This window comes from Populus nigra, chromosome 4 (assembly GCF_951802175.1).
Source record: "Populus nigra chromosome 4, ddPopNigr1.1, whole genome shotgun sequence".
Lineage (NCBI taxonomy): Eukaryota > Viridiplantae > Streptophyta > Magnoliopsida > Malpighiales > Salicaceae > Populus > Populus nigra.
In genome coordinates this window covers 4,610,872-4,633,334 of record NC_084855.1, presented here as the reverse complement: position 1 = coordinate 4,633,334, position 22,463 = coordinate 4,610,872, and the positions used below count along the sequence as shown (strand labels likewise).

Genomic DNA, 22,463 nt, shown 5'->3' with positions numbered 1-22,463 from the left:
TTTGCGTAGATAAAAAGGGTAAGATGAAGGGGGCCTGGTTACTTTCATGCGAACTTCAGTTCTTGGTTGGGTGCGACTATTGGGGTCATGAGGCTTGTCAGTAGCATAGACCCACATATGGCGTATTCCATCTTCATAGCTGTATCGCTCATTTAGCGGTATATTATATGGTTTCTGCAACTCAAAATTTGCTTCCGTTAATGGAACCGGAGTGAAACCATCTGTAGGGTCAGCAGCACTGCATACGAGATTGAGGTTTTCCAGCGAGCCCACGAGGGCCAAAATGAGAAGCAGACAGCAATGGAATCCTTTCATTTTTTTCTTCTCCTTTTCACTTCTCCTTAATGTGTATAACTCTCTCTGTAAGATGGTGTATGAGCTTTATGATTCTCAAGGCAGGTATTTATAGCATGAAACTTATGGCAAGCAGGAACTACAATTAATTTGAAATAAACTTGGGAAGATTTTAGAATCTTACCTTGGAATTGTATGGCTTGTCTTTTCTTGCAATCAAATGGAAGAGTTCATATGTTTCCTCTGATCCATTATAAAAAAATGACAACTTTCTAGAATAAAACTGCCCAGTTGCATTTTATTAAGATACATCACCACTGAAAGCATCTTGCCAAGATGAATTTAATTCCATCTCAACTCTTGGCTTGAAGCCAAGAAATTGTTCACACCATTGATGTTTTGATTTTACATAATTTCCCTCATTACGTTCAAACCATTGCCCAGAAATAGAAATCTAGTTCATTTCACCCAGAACAAAATAGAAATCTGCAAGCAAGAAGATTTTAAGGCGCTGATTATTTTCAGTTTGGTTTGAATTTTTTAAATAAAAACCGGTTCAAAACCGGTTCAAATTAATTTGACTTTATTTTTTTAGTTTGGTTCAGTTTTTTTTAGTTTTTTTGGGTTTCGATTCAATTTGATTTTTTCAGTTTCAGATTTATAAAATCAAAATCGAACTGAACCAGTTACTTTTTTAAAATTTTAATCAATTTTTTTTATGGTTTAATTTTTTTAATTTAATCAATTTTTTAATTTTTTTACTGGTGTTCTCTCTAATTGTTGGTATTTTAGCCTTGTTGTGCTCTTTACTCCGTTAATTAACCTCATGGATTTTTCACGGGCCCTAATACGGCATAAAGTATTAATGACACCAAGATTTTCACATTAAAACCCAAAGGTAAAATATTAATCACTTTAACATGCACAAATTAGGTATATGAAAAAAAAACACAAATCGAGCTGATGTTCGATAAATGTAATAGAAAAGGAAAAAAGAAGCATATAGCAATTGTTTCCTTGTAGTATTATTTTTTTATTGTCCACTAAAAAAAAAAACAGAGAAGATAGATAACCCTTCACTCTTTTACTGTAAAATAACTTTTTAAAATTATTTTTTTAATATATTTATAATTAAAAAAATATTTTCAAAAATAATTTATATTGCTTTTAAAAAAACGATAATTACCATGATTTTTACAAGCACTGTAAGCAGCTCGCAGTAAAAAAGCCTATCCCTGAGAAAGACCTCGAATCTCCGACTTTTCCTACACCATACTCACTATTTTTCTACAGTTGTCACCACCATCACCATTGCCACCATGAGGTGGGGGTTCTCACCGCCTAAAATCACCTGCGGTTTAGGACTGGCGGCAATTTCTTATGTGGCGGTGGACTATTTGCGCCACCTGTCCCCAGCGTGGCACGAACGTCTCCAGCCAGCACTATGGTCGATACTCGCCCTCATCGCCATCTCTCGTGTCCCTTTCTACAAGCACTGGTCGTCTGAGTTTAGAGCTGCCATTCCCTTTGTTGCTTCTATGCTGTTTATGCTCGCTTGTTTTCTCTTGGAAGCTCTCTCTGTGCGCTTTGTCACTGCTGTTCTTGGCCTTGATTGGCACAGGTAATTGCACTGTTGCTTTTCTGTTTTTATGTTGTGTTTTTGGTTTTCAGTAGTAATGATCTTTGGAACTAGCTTGGATTTTGTTTCTCTTCTTTTTTTGGTATGGTTTCTTCTGCATTATGTTGACTGTCAAGTTACTGATTTGGAAAGATGTTGAATTGGCACAGGATCTGATCTGGGTTTGACTTTGAAAATCAAATGATCTAATTAATGAAGTTACTAAACTGAATCTATATTAACGAAGGTTGCTGCTTTAGTAGATTCTGATTGGTGAGAGGATCTAAATTTTGATTCAGGTGTTCTGGGTTGGGATGTTTTTTATATTTCTTTCTAATCTGATCAGCCAACGGCCCGGGTGAATGGTAATTGCTTTAGTGTAGGAACCAGAATGAACTCTGGCTATTTTGTCCAGTTTTTTGCTCGAAATGATAGCTGCCTGTTTTTGAGCTTTTGCAAAATGGTTGACACTCACTCTGCATTTAGGTCTTTAGGTATTGCAATTGCAAAGATTGCCGCATTTACCATTAAATGTTAGCGTTTCTATATTTAGATTATAGAAAATGTCAATGTGTTTATTTGAGAACCTTACCAGTACCATATGTGGAAATTTTGATAAGGGTTAAGAAAGAATATTAGTAAATCTGTAGGTGTTAAAAACCTTGAAATTGACACGTGCATTTAGTTGTGCTAGTTGATAAGCTACAGAAAGTTTTCAAGATTTTTTTCATCCTGGCACTTAATCCATTATGTATTGCATTCTCAATGAAGAGCAAAATCTAAATTTAAACTGCTGGATGTAAATGTTTGAGGCCTCTACTTCAATATTGAGATCCATTACAGCCTCAATTTAACCTTGCTGACTCAATACTTGAGAGTATGGTTAGATTTATTATTCCCTCAGGAAAAATTCTGTAGACCCTGAAGAATTAGAATGTTGGACTTCGTACAAAGTGGACGTTATTTAATAGTTTACTAATTTCAAAATGAAGTTCCTGGTCCATTAAATGATGATTTAATTTGGCATGACTTGTATTTGTTGTTGTGATTTATCCTGCCAGTTTCCTGCCAAAACTATAGCTTTCATCTCCTCAACTATTTAGTTTTTAAAAGATAGCCATAAATGTATTGGATTCATGATTGGCTTGGTAATGTTGATCAGTGAAACACCTCCTCTACCTGACACTGGCCAGTGGTTACTCCTTTCACTGAATGAAAAGCTTCCTGGACCATTAGTTGAGATTCTAAGAGCTCGTATCATCGGACTTCACCATTTCCTGATGTTGTTTATGATGCTGGCTTTCTCTGTGCTATTTGACTCTGTAGAAGCTCCTGGTCTCGGTCTTGGTGCAAGATACATGTTCACTATGGCAATTGGTCGTCTTCTTCGAGCTATAACTTTTGTATCTACAATTCTACCATCAGCCCGGCCCTGGTGTGCTGCAGCTCGGTTTAGAGTCCCTGCATACCCTCACCACTGGGCTCAAAAATATTATGTTCCTTATGCTTCAGATGCTGATGCTATTCGTCAGATAATAAATCGGGATATAGCTTATGGTATGTTCTGTGTTGAACTTGAATTGCAGTATTTGTTTGCTGTCATTAATATTGTGTTTCGATTTTTTATCAGAGCCGCAGTCTCTAGAAAGCATTTCCGTAGTGCTTTTTGCATTGCCCAATGAAGCTTGTAAGCTTTTATGGATCTAGTTGGAAAAAATATACTCTATGTTACACTTCTATTTGAACCTACTACTTAGTTCACTGGGTAGGTGAATCGCATTGTTCATATTCTTCAATTCACTTTAGCTCATAACCATCAAATATTTTCTTTCAATGTCCAAGGGGATTCATTTCTATCTACTTTTAACAGAATGAGATCAATTGTTTTTGTGTCTTCCACTGGCAGATGAATTGTAAGTTTTGATGGTCAATCTGATTAATTTTATCTCTTTAGATGGTCTTCCTTATTTTTAGTGTAGACAAAGGTAGGCCTGTTCTCTACCAGATGGATTTCATAACTGAGAAATATGATGAAGCTCAGTGTGGTTGCTGTATGAGCTGTGTTGTTTTCTTCATTGCGAATCTATCTTAAATTATGGCAGATGTAAACTTTTGAATGGAAATTTATGTTCACGTTTTCTTTTCTTTTCATTTTCCAGCTGATACTGGGGAATACCATGGTGATTACCATCCAGATTGGGGTTCCATGAACTTCCTTGTAAATTTCTTACGACCCACTCCTGCAGAAGGAGCTTCATGGTTTAGTCTTCTGAAGAGAGCTGGAGGTGGCTGCAATGACCTCCTATACAGTGGCCACATGCTTGTAGCTGTGCTGACAGCTATGGCTTGGACGGTAATCTTGTACTAATAAACTTTGAAACTGTGTTGTCTCATCCTCTAATGGCCATTGCTGTGAAGTTTAAACTCAATTTTTTTGGCATATGGTGGTAGGAAGCATATGGAGGCTTTAGCTCCGCTTTCATATGGCTGCTTGTAATGCACAGTGCCCAGAGAGAAATTCGGGAACGCCACCATTACACTGTAGACTGCATTGTGGCCATTTATGTCGGCATCCTTCTCTGGAAGATGACTGGTTTTATCTGGCCAGCCAAGGATTCAATGAGAAGTAGAAGACTCGCAAAACTTGAGAGAATTCAAGGTAGATTAATCCAAGCTGCAAAAGATTCAGACATGGACAAAGTGAGGGAGCTTCTCAAGGAGGTTGAGTTGCGCACTCAAGAGAGCCAGAACAAAGGCCACAGCAGGTATTTGTGGTTGTTTTCTTGTGCGACCATTTTCTTAGCACTAACAATTGTCCTTCTAGCTTTCACTTGGACAAGCGACGGTTGATTTTTCTGACACCTTTTACTCTCATGGTTATGAAGGCTTCAACAGTGTAATTCCACCTCTGTATCAAATTTTATTTTTGTTGTTTTTGTCTCAGAACTGACTATTTAACAGGGATAGTTTTTGGGAATTCATGTAATTGTGTCAAGAAAACAATCCCCAGAAGAGATGATGAAAGCAGCAGGTTCTTACCCGTCCATACAAGAATGAAGGTGGAAGGCTGTTGAAATTTAGATAGAACATTGTATTAGGCTTCATAGATCTTTCTCATGACTCAGAACTGTGTTCCATTTCCCATCGGATGCTTGCTTTTTATGATGATGAGATTTCAAGAGTTGAGCATTTCTTGTTAAACACCATAACAAGTGTAATTGTTTTGGGACAAATCCCAATACTTCAACATCGCTAGTCCACGCATTCGATAAACGGATTAAGTGATGTGTCATATTAAATCCATATGATTTTTATTTTTATGTTATTTTATTTTCCTAAATTTGTAAATTAATTCATATATGATTCAATTAAAGTAGCCGTGGCCTGTCTGGATTACCAAAAGTTTACCCTAGCTGTTCATCGTTCAATCAATCAATCAATCAAAAAGAAAAAAATTGAAACTTTAATTTTTTCTCGAGAATTTTAGATATTTCACCATGAATCCAATACCATAAACAACAAGCTACACACCCGCTATCATTCATCATAAAACGCAAACCAAGAATTGAAACTTACAACTTCCTTAGCCTCTCCCTCCTCTTTCCTTCGCCAACACAAAAATCATTGCTCCTCCCTCTCCTTCACTCCATTTTTTTCTCTTTTTTTACTACACTCTCTCTCTTTTTAACATGTTTTGTAAACTTGGGCAGGTTATGGTCAATTGTTTTTAAAAATAATGTTAAAAAAAGTCGTTTTCAAGAAAATAAAAATGTTATTTATCAAAAAAAATTAGATGACCGAAAAACTCAAATTTAATTAAGTCAATTACATAAATAGTTTTGAAAAAAACACAATTAGATTTAAGTTTTTTGTGAGGTGGATTAGATTTAAGCCCAACATAGATTCAAAATTATGCTTTAATTTTTTTTATTAATGTAGATATCCAGGTCAGCTTACGCGTAACTCGATTAATCTCACGGGTCATGAAGTTAACGACCATATAAGCCTCTAATGGCCCTGAGATTTGCGAGACTCGAACTAGTGACTTTTAGAGAGTAAATCTAAAACCTGATTAGTGAGCTACACCCTTTAAAGATAAAAACTATGTTTCTTATTATCTCTCCTCCACACTCCTCCCCCTCCTCTCCTTTTCTTTAAAGATTATTTTAGGTATCATGTGTAAATTTGACAGTATGTCAAATGCTTAGGATTAGGGATTGATTAATTAGTTTTTGAAATTTGAGGGGCCATTTAATTTATTTTATAAAACTAAGAAACTTATTTATAATTTACTCAATTTCATGCACTTTCTCCTTTTAGCTTTTAGGCGATTTAACATTGAACCCGTTTGCACCGACAAGAAAATTGGCCATTGGCAAATGTGGCATGGAGTGTTTGTTCTTACGATAGAAATAGTGTTTTATAAAATTTTAATTTTTTTAATTTTAAATTAATGTTTTATATTTTTTAAAATTATTTTAATATACTATATCAAAAATAAATTTTAATATATATATATTTTCAAATAAAAAACAAACATAGTTATGCCCCGAAACACCGCTGGACTAGGACTAAAGGACAGTTCTCCCATGCTCTCACTTCTCCATTTTCTGCAAACGGACAGACCCTGTCTTACAAAATCAGGCGGCTTCTCCCCAAAAGATGGGACCCAATAAACCATTCGAACCAAACATCCCCACCATCCAACGAATCAGAATCCACCGAACCTTGAAACTATCCTATCTCCGTCTCTCAGCAAAGGCTGGCCGGACAAAAATAGAACGTCTGCCTTTTACCGAGCAGATATTTTTCCCCGCCGATTACTATATTAAAAAAAATGGAGATTTCTTATCTCTCGGCATCAACGATTCCTTCATTGAATACTCCCAACTCCACTTCTAATTACTCCTCCAAAATATCTTCATTTTCTTCTCTCCAGTTTCCAGTACAGCTTCATCGACTCCAGTTTCGAAAGAGATGGATTACCTCTCCTTCCCGACCCCCAATTTTGCCAGTGGTAACTGTTTTTCACTCAACTCTGCAATTTTTTTAACGTATTTTCTTGGAATTGGTTAGATTTATTGTTCTATATTTGGGACTGCTATACTGACTGGTCTGTTTTATTTGCTATTTTAAAAAAATAACTATTAATGTTGGTTGAAACTTGGAAGTTGTTAGGTCTGAGTGGCTCAATAGTTAGAAATGAAATGCTGTTATCATAATAGCTAAAATTGTGTAGAGTGTGTGATGAAGTTGAGAAAAACTTCAATAAATCTCTGGGTCTTTTCACGGCTGATAATGGACCGGTTGCATTCGTGTATTGGTGCTGCTATAAAATAAACTCTATGATGCTTAAGTTAGTTTTTGAATTCGATTATTCAACCGATTAGCAGGTAAAAGATTCATGAAAATGAAAGAGATGTTTTTGTTTTGTGTCGTGGAGAGATATTGGTTTCAATTGAAGTCTTATAAAAACTTGTTTCATGCTTATTTTTTCTAAGGTAAGCATGGCACTCGCCCTAGGTTGACAAGGGCAAGTTAGGTGTGACCTTCAGCTTGCTCCTGGCTTGTCCCAAGCGAGCCAGGGGCTAGCAACCCTATGGGCTAGCCTAGGCAAAACAATTCAGGTCGCTTGAGCCTAGCCTGGTCCTTCTCTCACTTCGTAATTTTTTTCTCCCTTTCCTTTGACACAATCCTATGATTTTTATAAAATACGTCCAAGATCCAATAAAAATATTCTCAAACCAACACCTTTATTGAATAACAACTTGGCTAATTATGTTACATTTTTCACAGCCAATGAAACTCTTTTATTTCACAAGATAAAAATCTTCAACCGTTCATCAGCGTAGGCACCCTTGTAGGGTGAGCTATGAATAACGTTGTTGCCCTTATGCCTGTTCTTCACCTTGGAAAAGGTAAGCATGGAATAAGTTTTTATAAGACTTCAATGGCAGGAGATTTATTTCTCCAGAACACACAGCAAAAACATCCCATTTATTTTTTAGAATCTTTTACCTGCTTATTGCTCAAATAATCAAATTAAAAAACTGACTTAAGCATTAAAGAGTTTGTTTTAAAAGTAACACCAATCCACAAGTGCAACCCAGTTCATTATCAGCCATGAAAAAACTCAGAGATTCATTGAGGTTTTTCTCGATTTCATTAGTATTGTCGTTTGTGGGAATTGAACTAAACCCTTGTTCATTTTCTATCCAAACATTTCTCATCCTTCATTGGTACCTGATTTGAGATCTTTCATGGTTGATAACATGGAAACATAAAGAGTCACAGACCTTTCACTATCCTTATCAACTCCAATTAACCTCCAACAACTTGGTCAGTAAATGATAGCACTCATAGAAGCTGTTTTAGCTACCCAACAACAACTCTGACTCTCTCCCTGTTCATCCACAAAATATGTCTCCGGTTTTCAATAGCATGCCCTGTGCATAGGCAGCCCCGTTTCTCATAAGAAACTGAACAAAAGAAAGTAGAAGAAAGTAGGAGATAGCGCATTGAGGAAACTAAGGGCAACAAGGAGTGCTGAAGGAAAAGAAAAGTTGGCTCTAAAATAAGATGGCTTATTAAGAAGAAATGCTAACACCTACCATCTACAGAACAGGGAAGGAAAAAACCATTCCATTTGTGCCACTCTGACCACCTTAAGAATTAAGATATACTTTCACTAAACACATCAAACTCCAGGTCTTTTTATTTCTCCTTGTTGTTGTGATGAAGAAATTTCTCTAACCAGTTTTTGTCCATTATATATATACTAGTTCTACTCATTTTATACTTGATCTAAGAGAATTCACTTCTCTTTTGTCACCATTATGCCCCAAGCTATCTATCTTATTACTTCTATTTTAACTCCAAATTTTCTCCATTGTCTCCAAGTTTGTCCCTGTGATTGGTATGAAGTCTCCACATTTCCATGATTATTTTGGTAGATTCTCTACGAGTAGTGATTGATTTTTAGGTGTTTATCTCCATTTTACACACCAACAATATCAAATTCAAGACAAAATGATACAAAGTTTTTTATTTAAAAAAAAAGTACATCGGGAAATTAGAATATAAGCACCACAACCACATGCAATGGGGAGAAAACAAAAACATCAATGAAACTAGATACAAGCAAGAGAAGCTAGAAGCTAATTTCCTCCACGTGGAAGGTATTCCCTGCAGGCTGCGACTTCAGCATGATTAGGAAAAATCCCATCATAGCCAGGAACAACACCAGTATAAAATGCACTTGAGAGGTCCATGGTGTTCCTCTTAACACTGTTGTCAAAGTGGACATTTCCTATCGGAAGCAACAGCTCGTCGTCTACATTGTCATGATATAAAAGGCACAAAACTCCTTGGGGTTACTCCTAATCTCCCGTAACTTGGATAGTTGTTCATGAACAAAAGTAAACTCAGTCCGAGGGTAGCCAATGTAGTATGGTCTTCCATGGCCTTCCTTTTAATAGATGCAAGTTCTTCTCAAACCCCTATCATTTCTTCACACATTGCCATTACTTGAGGAAAATTAGTATCTCTATCATTTATTGTTGTGTGGTATGATAATTGCTTTGAAGTTCTACGCAAACCTTTCTAGACTCCTCAAGTTCCTTGTTCCTTCTTAGTAAGGGATATATGCATATGTATGTTCTCTTTCTCAACTTCCCACCTATTTACAGACGTGGCATGCATTTGGAAGGCCTGAAAAAAAATATACATATATGAGAAATGAAGAAGACAGATAAAATAACAAAGTGGAAGAAATGGACGCTGACATGAAAAAGCACCATTGAGCTTCTCTCAAATGATCAGTGAGAAGAGCATGTGTGTTCCCCTTCAAATTTCAAATGCAACGCCCTCCACAATTCAAAAATCAAGATTTAAATGTAGTTCATCATCAATAGGCATGCAAATTATTCTAGCCACACACGTCCAAGCAAACTCAAAATCATTTTAGCCATAGCATTCTCGCATGTTCAGAAAACTCAAGTTTTTCCAGAAGATTTTTCTCCATAAAAAATTTATTCCAACCGTAGCTTCTTTTTCCTTTCCTTTCTCCACCTCTTTTATTAAAAAATTCCCAACCATTCTTCTTGTATGTTTGGAGGGCAAGTCATCATCTTTGTTCTCCACTTAGGTGATTGTTTATCTTGCTTTACTTTCCTTTCCACTTGTACAATGTTTCCTGTTGCTGCTTGGTAACCTGATCCCACAAAAGTACTTATTCTAACATAAAACCGTCAAATTTCCCCTATAATACAAAGATTTTTGTTTGCCTAAGTGTAATCTCACAAGGAATGACAGATAGAATAAATACAAATGTATTAGAAGTAGGTTATGAGGCAAGAGCGCCTCATTCTGAGGAGAGGATAAGCAAAATTACTGATGATAGGAGATGTGGTGAGTCAGAAATTACAGTTCCCATGTCCATGTTCAGATGTGATTATACGTTACTCTTGACTGGTTTTGTGAATAACATATTCACGTGTTACTCTTGACTGGTTTTGTGAATCACATATTCGCATGGTACGGAATATGTTTGAACTAGCTACATCCAAATGGCTGGGTGATACTAGCATCCTTCTTGTCATGTTTTTGAGAAAATCCCTCTCTTCAAGTTTGCTTGTTGGGTTAGGTCGATTTGAAGAGATAGAAATTGGCCCTTTGATTTCTTGTAAGTTTAGAAATTATCCTTAAATATTTAGCTTCTGTGAAAAAACAGAATGAATGAGATTTGGATGATGTTGCTATGGTGGCTGAAATTGTGTCCCATTTAGTTTATTTCCCTGATGTGGAACTGAATTAATTCTGAGAAGAAATGACTTGACATTTAGGACTTTCCTTCTACCTTTGACATCTTTGTTCTCAGTTTCTATTGTTACTGATAGTTTTGGTAGTCATTGTTATGAAATTCTCTAGTGGTTAGTTATCTCCTGATGATTGTAACCATGATAACTATCTGTGTTTTAGTTGCTATCTCCAATGGTTTAACTGTCATTCCCATTATCCTTTAACCATGATTTTTTAAACAGAGACTAACGGGGGTCATTTTGAGTTAAACATATTGTGGGTGATAGAGTAGCTCATATGCAAATTTTTTAGAGTTCGGATGTTTGAGAGAAACTCGTAAGATATTTGATGCATGTTCATTATGGGGCAACTGTCATTGCTCAGATGCATTTGATTATGCTATGGCTGTAGGTTTCATTAACAACCACGAGATTCAATCCTTTTTTATATTTTGGTTCTCCCCAATATTAGTCTGTATTTTTTCCTATTTTATTGTGTTTGTTATAAAGTAAGCAATGGACAAGAACAGTCATTCTGACTTTGATTGAATTGTTGACACTGGCTTTATGTGATGCTTTTGTCGTGTGGCTGAGCTATCAAGTCGAAACTGCTATTTATTCCTAATGTAATGATTTTATTTTTTTCAAATGATAATCGCAGATTGCAGCAAAGAAGCAAACTTTTTCCACCTTAGATGAGTTGCTAGAAAAGTCTGACAAACCTGTTTTGGTTGACTTTTATGCAACCTGGTAATTTACATATTTTCTCTTCTTTTTAGATTTCTCGTTGTATTATCCCCTTACATTATGATGTCATAAGTGGAGGTTCTGTGTAGTTATCTAAACTTCAAAACTGATACTTTGCGGATCCACCATTTTATTTATGCATATAGAATCATATAAGAGGAGTTAATAAGCTAGTCTTAGGAGAAATTTTCTTGCATGTATTTTTAGCTGGGATTAACCTTCTGATTGATAAGGTTATGAATTTTAGGCTACTGAGTAGCTTGGTGATAGATAAGGATCTTTTAAGATAAGCAGATGTTTACCGTTTTGGAATGATTTGGAATCTCAATTGATAGAAGTGAAGCTAACTTGTGGTGTGCAGGTGTGGTCCCTGTCAATTTATGGCTCCAATTCTAAATGAAGTCAGTGCTGTCCTGGAAGACACGGTCCAGGTGGTGAAAATCGACACTGAGAAATATCCTAGCATTGCTGATAAATACAGAATAGAGGCCTTGCCTACTTTTATCATATTCAAGGATGGAAAGCCTTATGATCGTTTTGTAAGTTGAAGTAGTTTTTGTTTGTTCTCAAGTTAAAGTAGCTTTATGTCCCGAGACGTATTCAGTTGTTGAATTAGGGCCATGAAATATTTGCCGCAGAGGAGACAAATGGATTTTATTTTTGAACTAGTGAAAATGGATTTTATGTTCAAGCGTGGTGTTTTCCAAATAGAAAACTACAGTGAACGTTTTCAAATTGTTTAGGTTTATCCTAGATTTTGGAAACAATTTTTTCTGCATGGATGCTACTGAAATGCATAAATCTTGTTTGTCAGACAATCAAGGAAGTGGGGCCCTTTACTCTCCTGTGCCTAGGAACATGCGTCTGTTTCAGAACTTGGTTTTGAATTATTAAGTCAATTGTGATCTTTAGGTTATTCCTTACAAGTAAACTGCACAACAAGAATCAAAGAGAGGATAAAGATTTGCATGTTGACCACAAGGCCTGCGTCCATTAGAGGAGAGGGATTCACCTCCCTCAACTTTATAATGTACATTGTTTTCAGTTTTCCTAGTTCTAATGCTTCTTGTTCTATGGCCACTTACTGTTAACTGTTTGCTGGTTTGAGTTTTATAGCGATCTTGGTTCTGATTTTTGCAGGAGGGTGCTTTGACTAAAGATCAGCTCATCCAACGCATTGAAAATTCACTGAATGTCGAGCAATAGCAACGCCCGGCTTGTTTGTATCCATTTTATTTTATTTCCATAATGTATCTACAGATCATGAAATTGCAGTCGAATTGTTCTCACTCTCATGCTCATTTATGTTATTTGGCTCGCAGTTCCAAGATCGATACAATATGAAGCTAGTATGTTTGGATTCTTTACGGCTGATCACCTTCCCCGTCCCATCACTCCCTTCTTTTCTTTTTTCCTTTTTAGTCTCTCCATGTTTGAAATTCGTGAACGTAGAAATAGTGACAGAAATTGTTTAGGTTAGGTTCCTGAATGTGGTGATTGTTTTAACTTTGGAAGTTTTGCTAATGATTTGCATCTGTTTTGTAATTTTGATGGGAGAATCTGTTCTATGATGATAACTCTACTTGTTGCGATAAAAACGAATACCAAGCCGTGAACGAATAGATGCTCACAGGTTTTTAATTGTAATTCATTATCCATATTTTTTTATTAAAATGTTTCATTAATCCAATAAATCAATTAGGGAAATCCCACAAATATTGTACATTGGAACAAGAAAGCTTTGGGAGGAAAATAACATAAAATAAACGGAAATCTCTTTACGGGCATTAAAATATTTAGGATGCGAAATCGCATTAAACAGGAGCTGACAGGTCTGCTGCTTGCTTCTAATATATCTGAATAATTCTGCAACAGGTGGCGGAAGTTTTGACCTAACAATTAGGCCCAGACTTGAGCCGGGCCAGACAGAGTGAAGTCCTGAATATTCAAGACTGTGTAGTTGGCCCACTTATTCAAGACAATGTCCTGATAATGCGCCGCCGTTTAGGGATGAGTCCAGGCTACAAAGTCTCCCTGCTGGCACCAAAGTAATGTCACAGTGATTTCCATCTTAAAAAACAAAGGTCCACTGGACTGAAATGGCGGTTGCGTTTCTTTTGTTTGCTATAAAATATATGTTTGTTTTTGTGAATATTGGTCTGCGGGGAGAAAATGGTGCGCGCATAGCAACATTGGATTCCCAAATGGTGCGCGCATAGCATGATATTTGGTTATTTTATTTACGGAGGATTCGTTTTTATTAAGAATTGGTTTGTAATGGAAGTAGACCAAGAGTGGTTGGTAGGAGTGTGAGGATGATTCAAGAATGGTGGGGAGATGGCTGTGGGTGGCATACACAGACTTTGCTGCGGCCTGTGATACTGCATTTCTTTTCTCTGATCCTAACTCCTGGGTGGCCGAGTCCACAGGGTGGACTTGATCTCGTGGATCGTTCGAAAGGGATTCCTTGGAAAATATGGGTCGCCTGTCTCGTTACATCCTTCTCTAGATAAGCAAAAAACCCCTGAAGTGCTCGTAGCTGGAAAGATTTTGAAGCCAACTTATCTCTAGGTCACATTTCCTTCTCTAGATAAGCATGCATTTTCTCCTTCGCGATTACGATCCAACCACAACACCAAATAAGTGCTGCCGCGAGCTTCTTGCTTAGATGCCTCCAAAGACGAGCCTGCAACCTTGAGTTTGAGGAGGAAGAAAGTGGCTGTGAAGGAGGAGCAACCGAGGAAGAAGAGTTGTCGAGGAAGAAGGGATTAGGATTTGCAATTCAGGAATTAGGAATTTTGATTCACGGGATTGAAGGAAAGGAATTGTGGATTAGTTCGGTTATTCATTAAATTTCCTTATACCTATTTTTTTATAAAAAAAACATTTTTAGTCTTCTTACCATAGCGTGGAAATTACTTTCAAATTAACAGACATTTTATATTTAAAAAATTGTGAAATTATCATATTGGTGTTGTAGAATGAATATTTAAAAAGAAAAATAGCAATGTCGAAAGAATCATCGCTTTTAAGCTTTGGCTATGGTTGGCTTCTTGTTCGAATTGGCATGATTTATAAAACGTGATTTTTTTATCACCCTACCGGGTAGAAAAAAATCGGTAGTGTGTATCAATGACTGAATTGATTGGTTAAACTGTAATTTTATCAGGACAAAACCTGGAGAGTCTCCCATCACCAATTTGATAAAATATCAAAAAAAAATAAAAATGGCAAATTTACCCGCTTCATTCTCCCGCCATTTGTAAGGGTAAAAGTGAAACCAAATCCTGCCGCCCAAACAGGAGAACTACACATTGCTTTCCTAAATCGCAACTCCCCGTAAAAGAAAACGGTCATCTTAACGACGTGAGACCACCGCGCTTTTATGAAGGGTCCAAGCTGGCTGGCTGGCTGGCATTGGGTTGGGGCTCAAGGCTGATGCGTTTCTTTGTTTTTACACGTGGCAGAATCCCGGTGCTGTAGTATGAGGGCACCATGATGATAAAGTGGCGGTAAAGGGTCCATCAAGTTTCGCTCGGTTCATGATTCGGGATGAGCTGAGGCTGAGATAAGCACAGGCCTGTCTGCTAATCAGGCGCGCTTTATTAACCTCTGGTGCTTGAAATAGCTAGGTGGTTTGAACAGATAACATTAAAATTTCGGGGACAATTGTTTCTTTTTCTATTTTTCCTGAACTAGTTAAAATTTTGAGCGAATAGCCCTCACAGTCACAGGAATGAAGAAAGGTTGAATATGTTGGCCTATCTACAGGAAAGATGGTGCCTACCACCCCTCATTAATATATTGTGTAATGGGTATCTATATGTCATTAATATTATATAAAAGATATTTATTTTTTATTAATATTATTAAAATAAAAGGGTGTTCTGACCTTTCTATTCAAGTAATATAACAAAGTTGAAAAGTTATATATACCTCTAAACTATTCAGATGAAAAGTTTATAATTTTTTTTATTTTTTGTTTGGATTTTTATTCTTGCAGAGTATTTATCAGGTATAATTAAAAACAAATATTTTTATTTGTAAGATTTTAAAGTTTATTCCCTCATTTATTACAATTATTTATTAAAAGTTATTGTTTTTATAGTTGAATAATTCTTAAAATTCATTAAAAAAAAACTATTTTGCAGTTGCTGAATGTTCTATCACCAAATTATCAACTTCTTAAACTCTTAAAAATATAATATTAATATGAAACCGTTATTATTCTCTATAAAAAAAACTAAAAGAAACCCTTATTTAGTATTTTAGATTTTAAAACATCATCGTTATTAATACAAATCTCTACTAGATACATAAAACTGCGTGGAGAGACTTTCATACAAAACAAGACAAGCCAGATAAATAGTTGGTGTGTAATGTTCTTTAATTTATTGAGAATTGTGCCAAGTGGTGGTGGTTACTTGATGGACAATAGAGTTTTAAACATATTTGTTGTACTCAATTCGAATTGATATCCGATAAAAAAATATATAGTTAATTCATTGGATTAATTTATGAGTTAGGGTTATTAAATTAATACAAAATAGTTATTTTTTATTAAAGTAAAGTTGTTCTATTTTTTAATTCTTGATTTTAACTAAATTAAATTTAATCTGGTCATTTTATTAAATTATTTAAGTTTAGCCAAGTTAATATCAAATGAGTGAGTTAATTATAGCTCCAATTTTAGTTTGTTTTTAAAATTGATAGACGACAGCTTCGAAGACATTTGCCTTGACAAGCGGCTTTGCATTGCTCTTTTACATGATTGTCGACCGACAGATAATAGGACTGATAGTGAATCACATATAATAGCACCATGAAATGATTTCCACGTGTGCATTTCTACCATGAATTGGAATATTTTAGAATTCTGGCATAGTTCGTTAAAAAATTCGAGATAGTAACACAAGTTCAAAAGATATTAGTAAAATAATAGTTGTTTTAAAAATTATGTCTATTTCCATTTAATTAATATGTATAAAAAATAAATTCAGAATTTTATAAATATCGAATGATCAAGAAATAATAAGTCATCAATAACACATTGAAACTCTATTTTTTAATTACACTTTTGGCACCGCTAAAAAGATCTTGAAAATATAATTCTAATCATACGTTGAACTATCACCAAACATGGTTATAATTTGTTATGGTTTTATTCGAGATTAATTTAAAGTTAATTATAATTTTATTTGGTGTTCTTTCAATGTATATTTAAAATTGTCTCATCGATATCTTTTTAACAGTACTATATATATAAAAAACAAGACTCCAATATGTTCGTGAAAACCCTTTTTTTTTATCTTTTATTTTTCTCCATTTCTCTCTCTTACAATATTATTTTATTTTTATTTTATTTTTTAATCATTAAATCCTGAATTTTATTTTATGATCATCGGATGTTAATAAAATTTTGGGTTAATTTTTGTTAAGTTAATTAATTTATGAAATAAGTATATTTCAAAATATGACTAAATGACTGCTATTTAAAATAAGAAAAACATATTCTTTTTACAAAAGTAATATTCTAAAATGCAATCGTGTTTAAATAGTGATATTTTTTATTCACTTTCTCAACTTGTAATATTATTCCAAAGCTTCCAGTGAGCTAAGTTATTTTTCAAAAAAAATCTCATTGGTTGCCACTTTCAAATTGGCTCATGATTAGAGAGAGAGGGGGGGGGGGGACAAGAGAATATTTAAAACAGTTCAAAAGAATTTTAGCATCCAAAGCAGACGGAAAAAAGTCATCAAGTCTATGGAAGACTAAAATATGTGATTCTTGGTTTCAGCAGCCAGCATAAATCATGTGGATTATTCACACTATCTACTAGCTGCAAGCTCATTGATTTTAGTGTTATTTCTATAGAAAGGCATGGTATGGTTGTTTCATTATCTACCTAGCAGCTTCTTCTTCTTTCCCCCTTTTTCTCAGTCATATTCCAGTACCCGTGATTCTAATTTGGACATACCCCACAGAAGCTCTCATCTTTTGAGGGCAGTCTTCTAACCTATCTTATCCCAATTGGGTCCCTAAATGCATATTCTTAATTAGATTCCACCCTTATTTCTAGTCAACAAGATTGTTCATCCACATAATTTTTATTATTAATATGAATGTCCGACTAGTTTGCGTATATATTAAATAATTTTATATGTCATGAAGTTAACGATCATGTAAATTTTTAATAACCTTGAAAGAACTTAAATTCATGTTTATTGAAGAACAAACTTATGATCTGACAAGTTGAACTAACCCTTAGAATTAAAGAATTCTTATAATGCTGAGATTCTTAACCATTTCCCTGTCGTGACTATGATATATTATTGTAAATATATGTTTAGCTGTAGTTTTTTGTTTGAATGATCTTCAATGCTCCAATGAATTATTGCGTGTTATGAGGATTTAATGTTTTTGGAATTCGAGCTTAAATTCTTTTCAAAACTCAAGGAGCATTGCCTTGCCTCCTGAGCCTCGGAGGCTTATCTTGGAATTTATCATCTTTTTGCTACCATTTTTATACATCTTTTCAACTGAACCTTGTTGTTCAAGGTTCAACTCGCAAAAACAGTCAGAATATAATTTCTATAAATTTCTTAATTTTAATGTAAATTACTTGATTTTGAATAAATTAAACAAAACAATTTCTTAATTTCGCGTAGAGTAACTTGTTGTGAAAAATAATTTACATAAGATTCTTAATATTATTAATTGACCATGTGAACATAAAAACTACTTGAAAATAATTGCTCGGTGTTGTGTATGCATAAGAAAATAGATGTTCAGATATTTTAATCTCTTTGAAATAAATTTGAATGGAAAGGTTTTACCAGCTATGTGAAAAATACTTCCTTGTTTTCCAACACTTTTTTTTTAAAGGGAGAAAGAAATTAAACTCCCTGGTGACCAGACACGTGAGATTTAACAGAGACCAGACATTATAATCGGCATTTGTTATGTACTAGTCTATCACATCTAATTGGTTCAGTTCATCATTGCTCGTGCTGATTGCAATGAATTACATTTCCCAGAAGGGGATTCTTAGAAAATCAAATTTCTACGTGCAATCACCTGATGATTAATGGTGACAAGAGAAGAAATAAATTGCATCGCCATTATTTTCACCATCAAAAGCACGCTCTTGCCATGCTTAGGGAATATTGTTCCCTTGAAGTAGAAACTACCCAATAGAGCACTGATCTGTTCATCTCCATCAAAAGTTTCAGAAAAGAAGAGTGGGGCAACTGGACAAGCTGTAGGGATCGGCTTGAGTTGCACAGAAGAAACCTAAAAAGCCAATCCACGTACGGTCCCAGTGTCCCGTTGAACATTCCACATTCTTCACAATTATTGATTCCTTCTTGCTTTTCCATCACCTTTTCTTTTTTCCAAAGTGTGGCATTGCAAAAACTCACAGCCATGAAAAGGAAACGTGGAGTCCTCGATCGCTGCTCATCCATGTACAATACGAATTTCTAGTGCTGATATTGACACGACGGGTCATGATAATATATAGCTTGGATGTATATGATGTACAGGGATCGGCCACATGAATCCAAAAGAAAATCTGATTCCATTTTGTTTGTCCAGGAGTCCAAATAGCTTGGTATATATGCATATATATGCGTACGGATATGCTTTCCTTTTGGTGCACATTATTTGTGATTCTTGACAACGCATTCAAGTTTCCCTGTTATTAGTTGCATAGCAATTAAACCTCACAATTATTTATTTATTTATTGATTGATTGATCATAAGCAAGCAATCCTCGAGATTACGCCTCACAATTATGATAACAGTTCTCGATCAGGATTTTTAATTAATTATCACAAGGGTATTTTAGAACCAGCATTTTTTTAATCTTAGATGGGTCTTTTACTCTTGAATTGTGGCATTTCAAAAAAAAAAAAAAACCCATAAGATTTGCTCTGTGCGTGATAAAAAGCAAATAGTTTATCTAAATTGTCCCTACGAGAAACTTTGAGGTTCCTTACTTTAGCTCTCCTCTTTTTTTTTTCTCTCCGAATTGAAAACACGTTCACAAAACACATGTTAATAATTCCCCTGTGATGTTTTTTTTACCGTGTCGGCATGCCTGAATAAGACATGCATGTCACGGTGTCCTTGGGGGAATTCGTTGAAATTTGCTGTCAATTACTTGAACTGTGATATTGAAAAAGAAAGAAAATTGTTCATTAACATTGCTCGGGACCCAAAATACAGAGGGATTTGTCTGTGCAACATGGACAAACAGTAGTGTGAGCTGGGGCTCACTCCTGTTTGCACTTGGACATATATGAGAATATTTGAGATTACAAAAAAAATTTCATATTAATTTCCGAAGGTTTCTTTCACAACCCATGTCACTGCCAAAGCCAGTTGACATCCTGATAACGAAATCTCATCTGCATCGAGGACCATATATATTTATACAGATTGCCCGTATAATTAATTTTTTTATATATAAAAAATGACTGGCCAAATCATAAAAATATAGGGTAGATTAATCTGTCAGCAAATAATTGTGTAATAAATGTTAGTAATGGATTAAATATATAATTTATTAATGAGGGATGCTACCCATTAATTTGTTCTCATGGTTGAAAAGTTTCTTTTTAAAAAAATAATTTTTTATTTAAATAATTTTTTTAGTGTTTTTAAATTGTTTTGATATGTTGATATCAAAAATAAATTAAAAAAATAGTTGTTACCACAATACTATATCTGAACCACTAAAAATAAAAAAAATAAATCTATCTAGACTAAAAAATATTTATATCTCTCTCTCTCTCGTTCTTATATTTATTTCTCTTTTGTGGAATAAATATTAGTAATTCATATTAATTTCCGAAGGTTTCTTTCACAACCCATGTCACTGCCAAAGCCAGTTGACATCCTGATAACGAAATCTCATCTGCATCGAGGACCATATATATTTATACATATTGCCCGTATAATTAATTTTTATATACATAAAAAATGACTGGCCAAATCATAAAAATATAGGGTAGATTAATCTGTCAGCAAATAATTGTGTAATAAATGTTTTCATGGTTGAAATTTTTTTAAAAAATTACTTTTTAGTATTCTTAAATGATTTTGATGTATTAATATTTTAAATAAATTTTTAAAAAACAACAACTACTATAATGTTATATCTGAACCAATAAAAATAAAAAAAATAAATCTATTTAGACTAAAAAATATTTATATATTTTTCAATTTCTTTCTCATGTTTCTCTCTCATTCTTATATTTATTTCTCTTTTGTGGAATAAATATTAGCAATTCGGCATGCACCACTCAAAATTTTATCTCCGATGAGCGATCGTATACCTGCTAATAAGAAGTACAATCACAGACAGTCAGACACTTCACCGGTCACAAATATTCCTTGCCATGAGATTTTTTTGGTGATTAAGTAAGCATTTGAGCCTAATTTGTGTTCTCAGTTGATGTTTATGCATTCTCCGAAGCTCCTGAAAATATTGATATATACTCTTGAAAATGAACATTTTCGGGACTATATATGTGCTATAATTAAACCACCAACTAGCCTCTCTCAAAATTATTAACCAGTTTGATGTGGATTTCATGACAAGTTGGCCCATATGATATGCTAATGAATTAGGATTTTGTTGTGAAGCAATTCATGGCCTTGAAATAATTTTGATCCGTGCAACTGCAAAAAGAAGCAGGAGATTCTGCAGAACTATTTATTTCCAACAGTGATGATCTCAGGTATGTTTGGTCCACACAATCAACACAGCATACGAAATTGAAAGGATGCCTGATGAAGAAGCATCCACGCTACATGACCCACCTGCAGAGCTTTGCCGGAAATCTCTTAAAAAACATTTCACGATCTCCTCGAGAGAAAAACTATACGCATGTGATGCATCAGTACCCATCAACTATAAATATCCTTAAAATCCCTCTCGGAAACGTACTCCATATTTTGAAAAATGGATTTGATTTTCTAGTCTTGAATATCTTTAGCACAATCCTTTTGCGCTGCATGGACGAAATTAAGATGCTTGGTTAATTTTTTTCTGAGCAACAGTTGCTCGGTCACTTTCTGATAGCTGAGAAAAAAAAGGGGAATTGTATGGCGTGTTCTACTTGATTAGTTAGGATGGATTATGTATCATGACTGGCACTAAGTTCACAGAGGAAGAAAAGGCCAAGAATCTATTTTGGTCCGAAAAGAAAATTACATTTGTTATTTTGTGTTCTGTTGGGATGTCGATTTTGGCATCTCAGTTCGCGTGCTGGAGATTAGGTAATTAAGAGAAACAGTTTGTGAAATAATACCTACCGAAACACACTTAATTTATGCAAATATTTTAGACTGTCCATTTTGAAAGAAGAAATGATAATCGGGAGATGATGAAAGAGATAACTTAGCTACCGAACCTAACCAATTTTAAAGCTCACTAAAATAATACATTTAGAGACTACAATTATCGATCTTCAACCGATTCATATCAATCCGAATCATCATGATCAACAGACTAAAACATCGATCGAACAACTAAGCCTGTAATTTGCCTTTGAAAAGAATTGTAATTTTTTAATTATCTAGTAGACGTTTTCCTCGAACATGGTGCACGATTGTGTATTGAAGAACTGGCTGGAGATAAGTGGCCAGATCATGGATTTTAAACCATTTTGAACGGACGTGTGCGTACAGCGTTCTTCGTCTAACATTTGATAGCATGCGAAGCAACTCCGAGCTATAATTATTGTAGTTTTTTCGGACTATAACATGCCGAAGGCAGGCTATTCGACTTCACACAGCTCAAGATCCTTTTATCATTTAACATAGAGCATGGTTGATTTCATAATGGGATGAAAGGCATGTATTATGTATACCAACACACAAAAGCCACGTCCACTTTGCTTCCCTGCCAAGGTAACACACGTAAGACCCTGCAGGAAGATAAATTAAGCCGTGATTGAAATTGTGTGAGGTTATGTTTTAAAAATGTATTTGGTTT

General features: G+C 34.8%; 2 protein-coding genes across 5 annotated transcripts; both read left to right on the top strand.

Annotated features, from left to right (window-relative positions):
• The first annotated feature begins 1,489 nt into the window (after positions 1-1,489).
• LOC133690967 (protein PHLOEM UNLOADING MODULATOR-like) lies at positions 1,490-5,101 on the top strand. Its single transcript, XM_062111249.1, has 4 exons — positions 1,490-1,915; positions 3,075-3,469; positions 4,072-4,265; positions 4,364-5,101. Exons 1-4 carry the CDS (start codon positions 1,614-1,616, stop codon positions 4,760-4,762), a joined length of 1,290 nt encoding a protein of 429 aa, XP_061967233.1. The 5' UTR covers positions 1,490-1,613; the 3' UTR covers positions 4,763-5,101.
• A 1,364-nt stretch (positions 5,102-6,465) lies between these two features.
• Positions 6,466-13,002, top strand: LOC133691111 (thioredoxin Y1, chloroplastic-like). Of its 4 annotated transcripts, XR_009841610.1 has the most exons (6): positions 6,466-6,929; positions 11,372-11,460; positions 11,819-11,996; positions 12,370-12,487; positions 12,598-12,676; positions 12,780-12,824. XR_009841610.1 is itself a non-coding variant. In XM_062111451.1 (5 exons), the coding sequence occupies exons 1-4, from the start codon at positions 6,750-6,752 to the stop codon at positions 12,661-12,663; spliced, it is 513 nt and encodes a 170-aa protein (XP_061967435.1). In that variant the 5' UTR covers positions 6,466-6,749; the 3' UTR covers positions 12,664-12,676; positions 12,780-13,002. The 4 variants fall into 4 exon arrangements, 2 of the variants coding, with proteins under 2 accessions (XP_061967435.1, XP_061967434.1); XR_009841609.1 differs by having other exon boundaries at positions 12,598-13,002; XM_062111451.1 differs by lacking the exon at positions 12,370-12,487 and having other exon boundaries at positions 12,780-13,002.
• The last annotated feature ends 9,461 nt before the right edge of the window (positions 13,003-22,463 follow it).

Coding starts and splice junctions, on each gene's coding strand:
- LOC133690967 (XM_062111249.1), top strand. CDS start 1,614: ATGAGGTGGGGGTTCTCACCGCCTAAAATCACCTGCGGTTTAGGACTG. Junction 1,916..3,074: donor CTTGGCCTTGATTGGCACAG/GTAATTGCACTG, acceptor AATGTTGATCAG/TGAAACACCTCCTCTACCTG. Junction 4,266..4,363: donor TGACAGCTATGGCTTGGACG/GTAATCTTGTAC, acceptor ATATGGTGGTAG/GAAGCATATGGAGGCTTTAG.
- LOC133691111 (XM_062111451.1), top strand. CDS start 6,750: ATGGAGATTTCTTATCTCTCGGCATCAACGATTCCTTCATTGAATACT. Junction 6,930..11,371: donor GACCCCCAATTTTGCCAGTG/GTAACTGTTTTT, acceptor TGATAATCGCAG/ATTGCAGCAAAGAAGCAAAC. Junction 11,461..11,818: donor GTTGACTTTTATGCAACCTG/GTAATTTACATA, acceptor TGTGGTGTGCAG/GTGTGGTCCCTGTCAATTTA.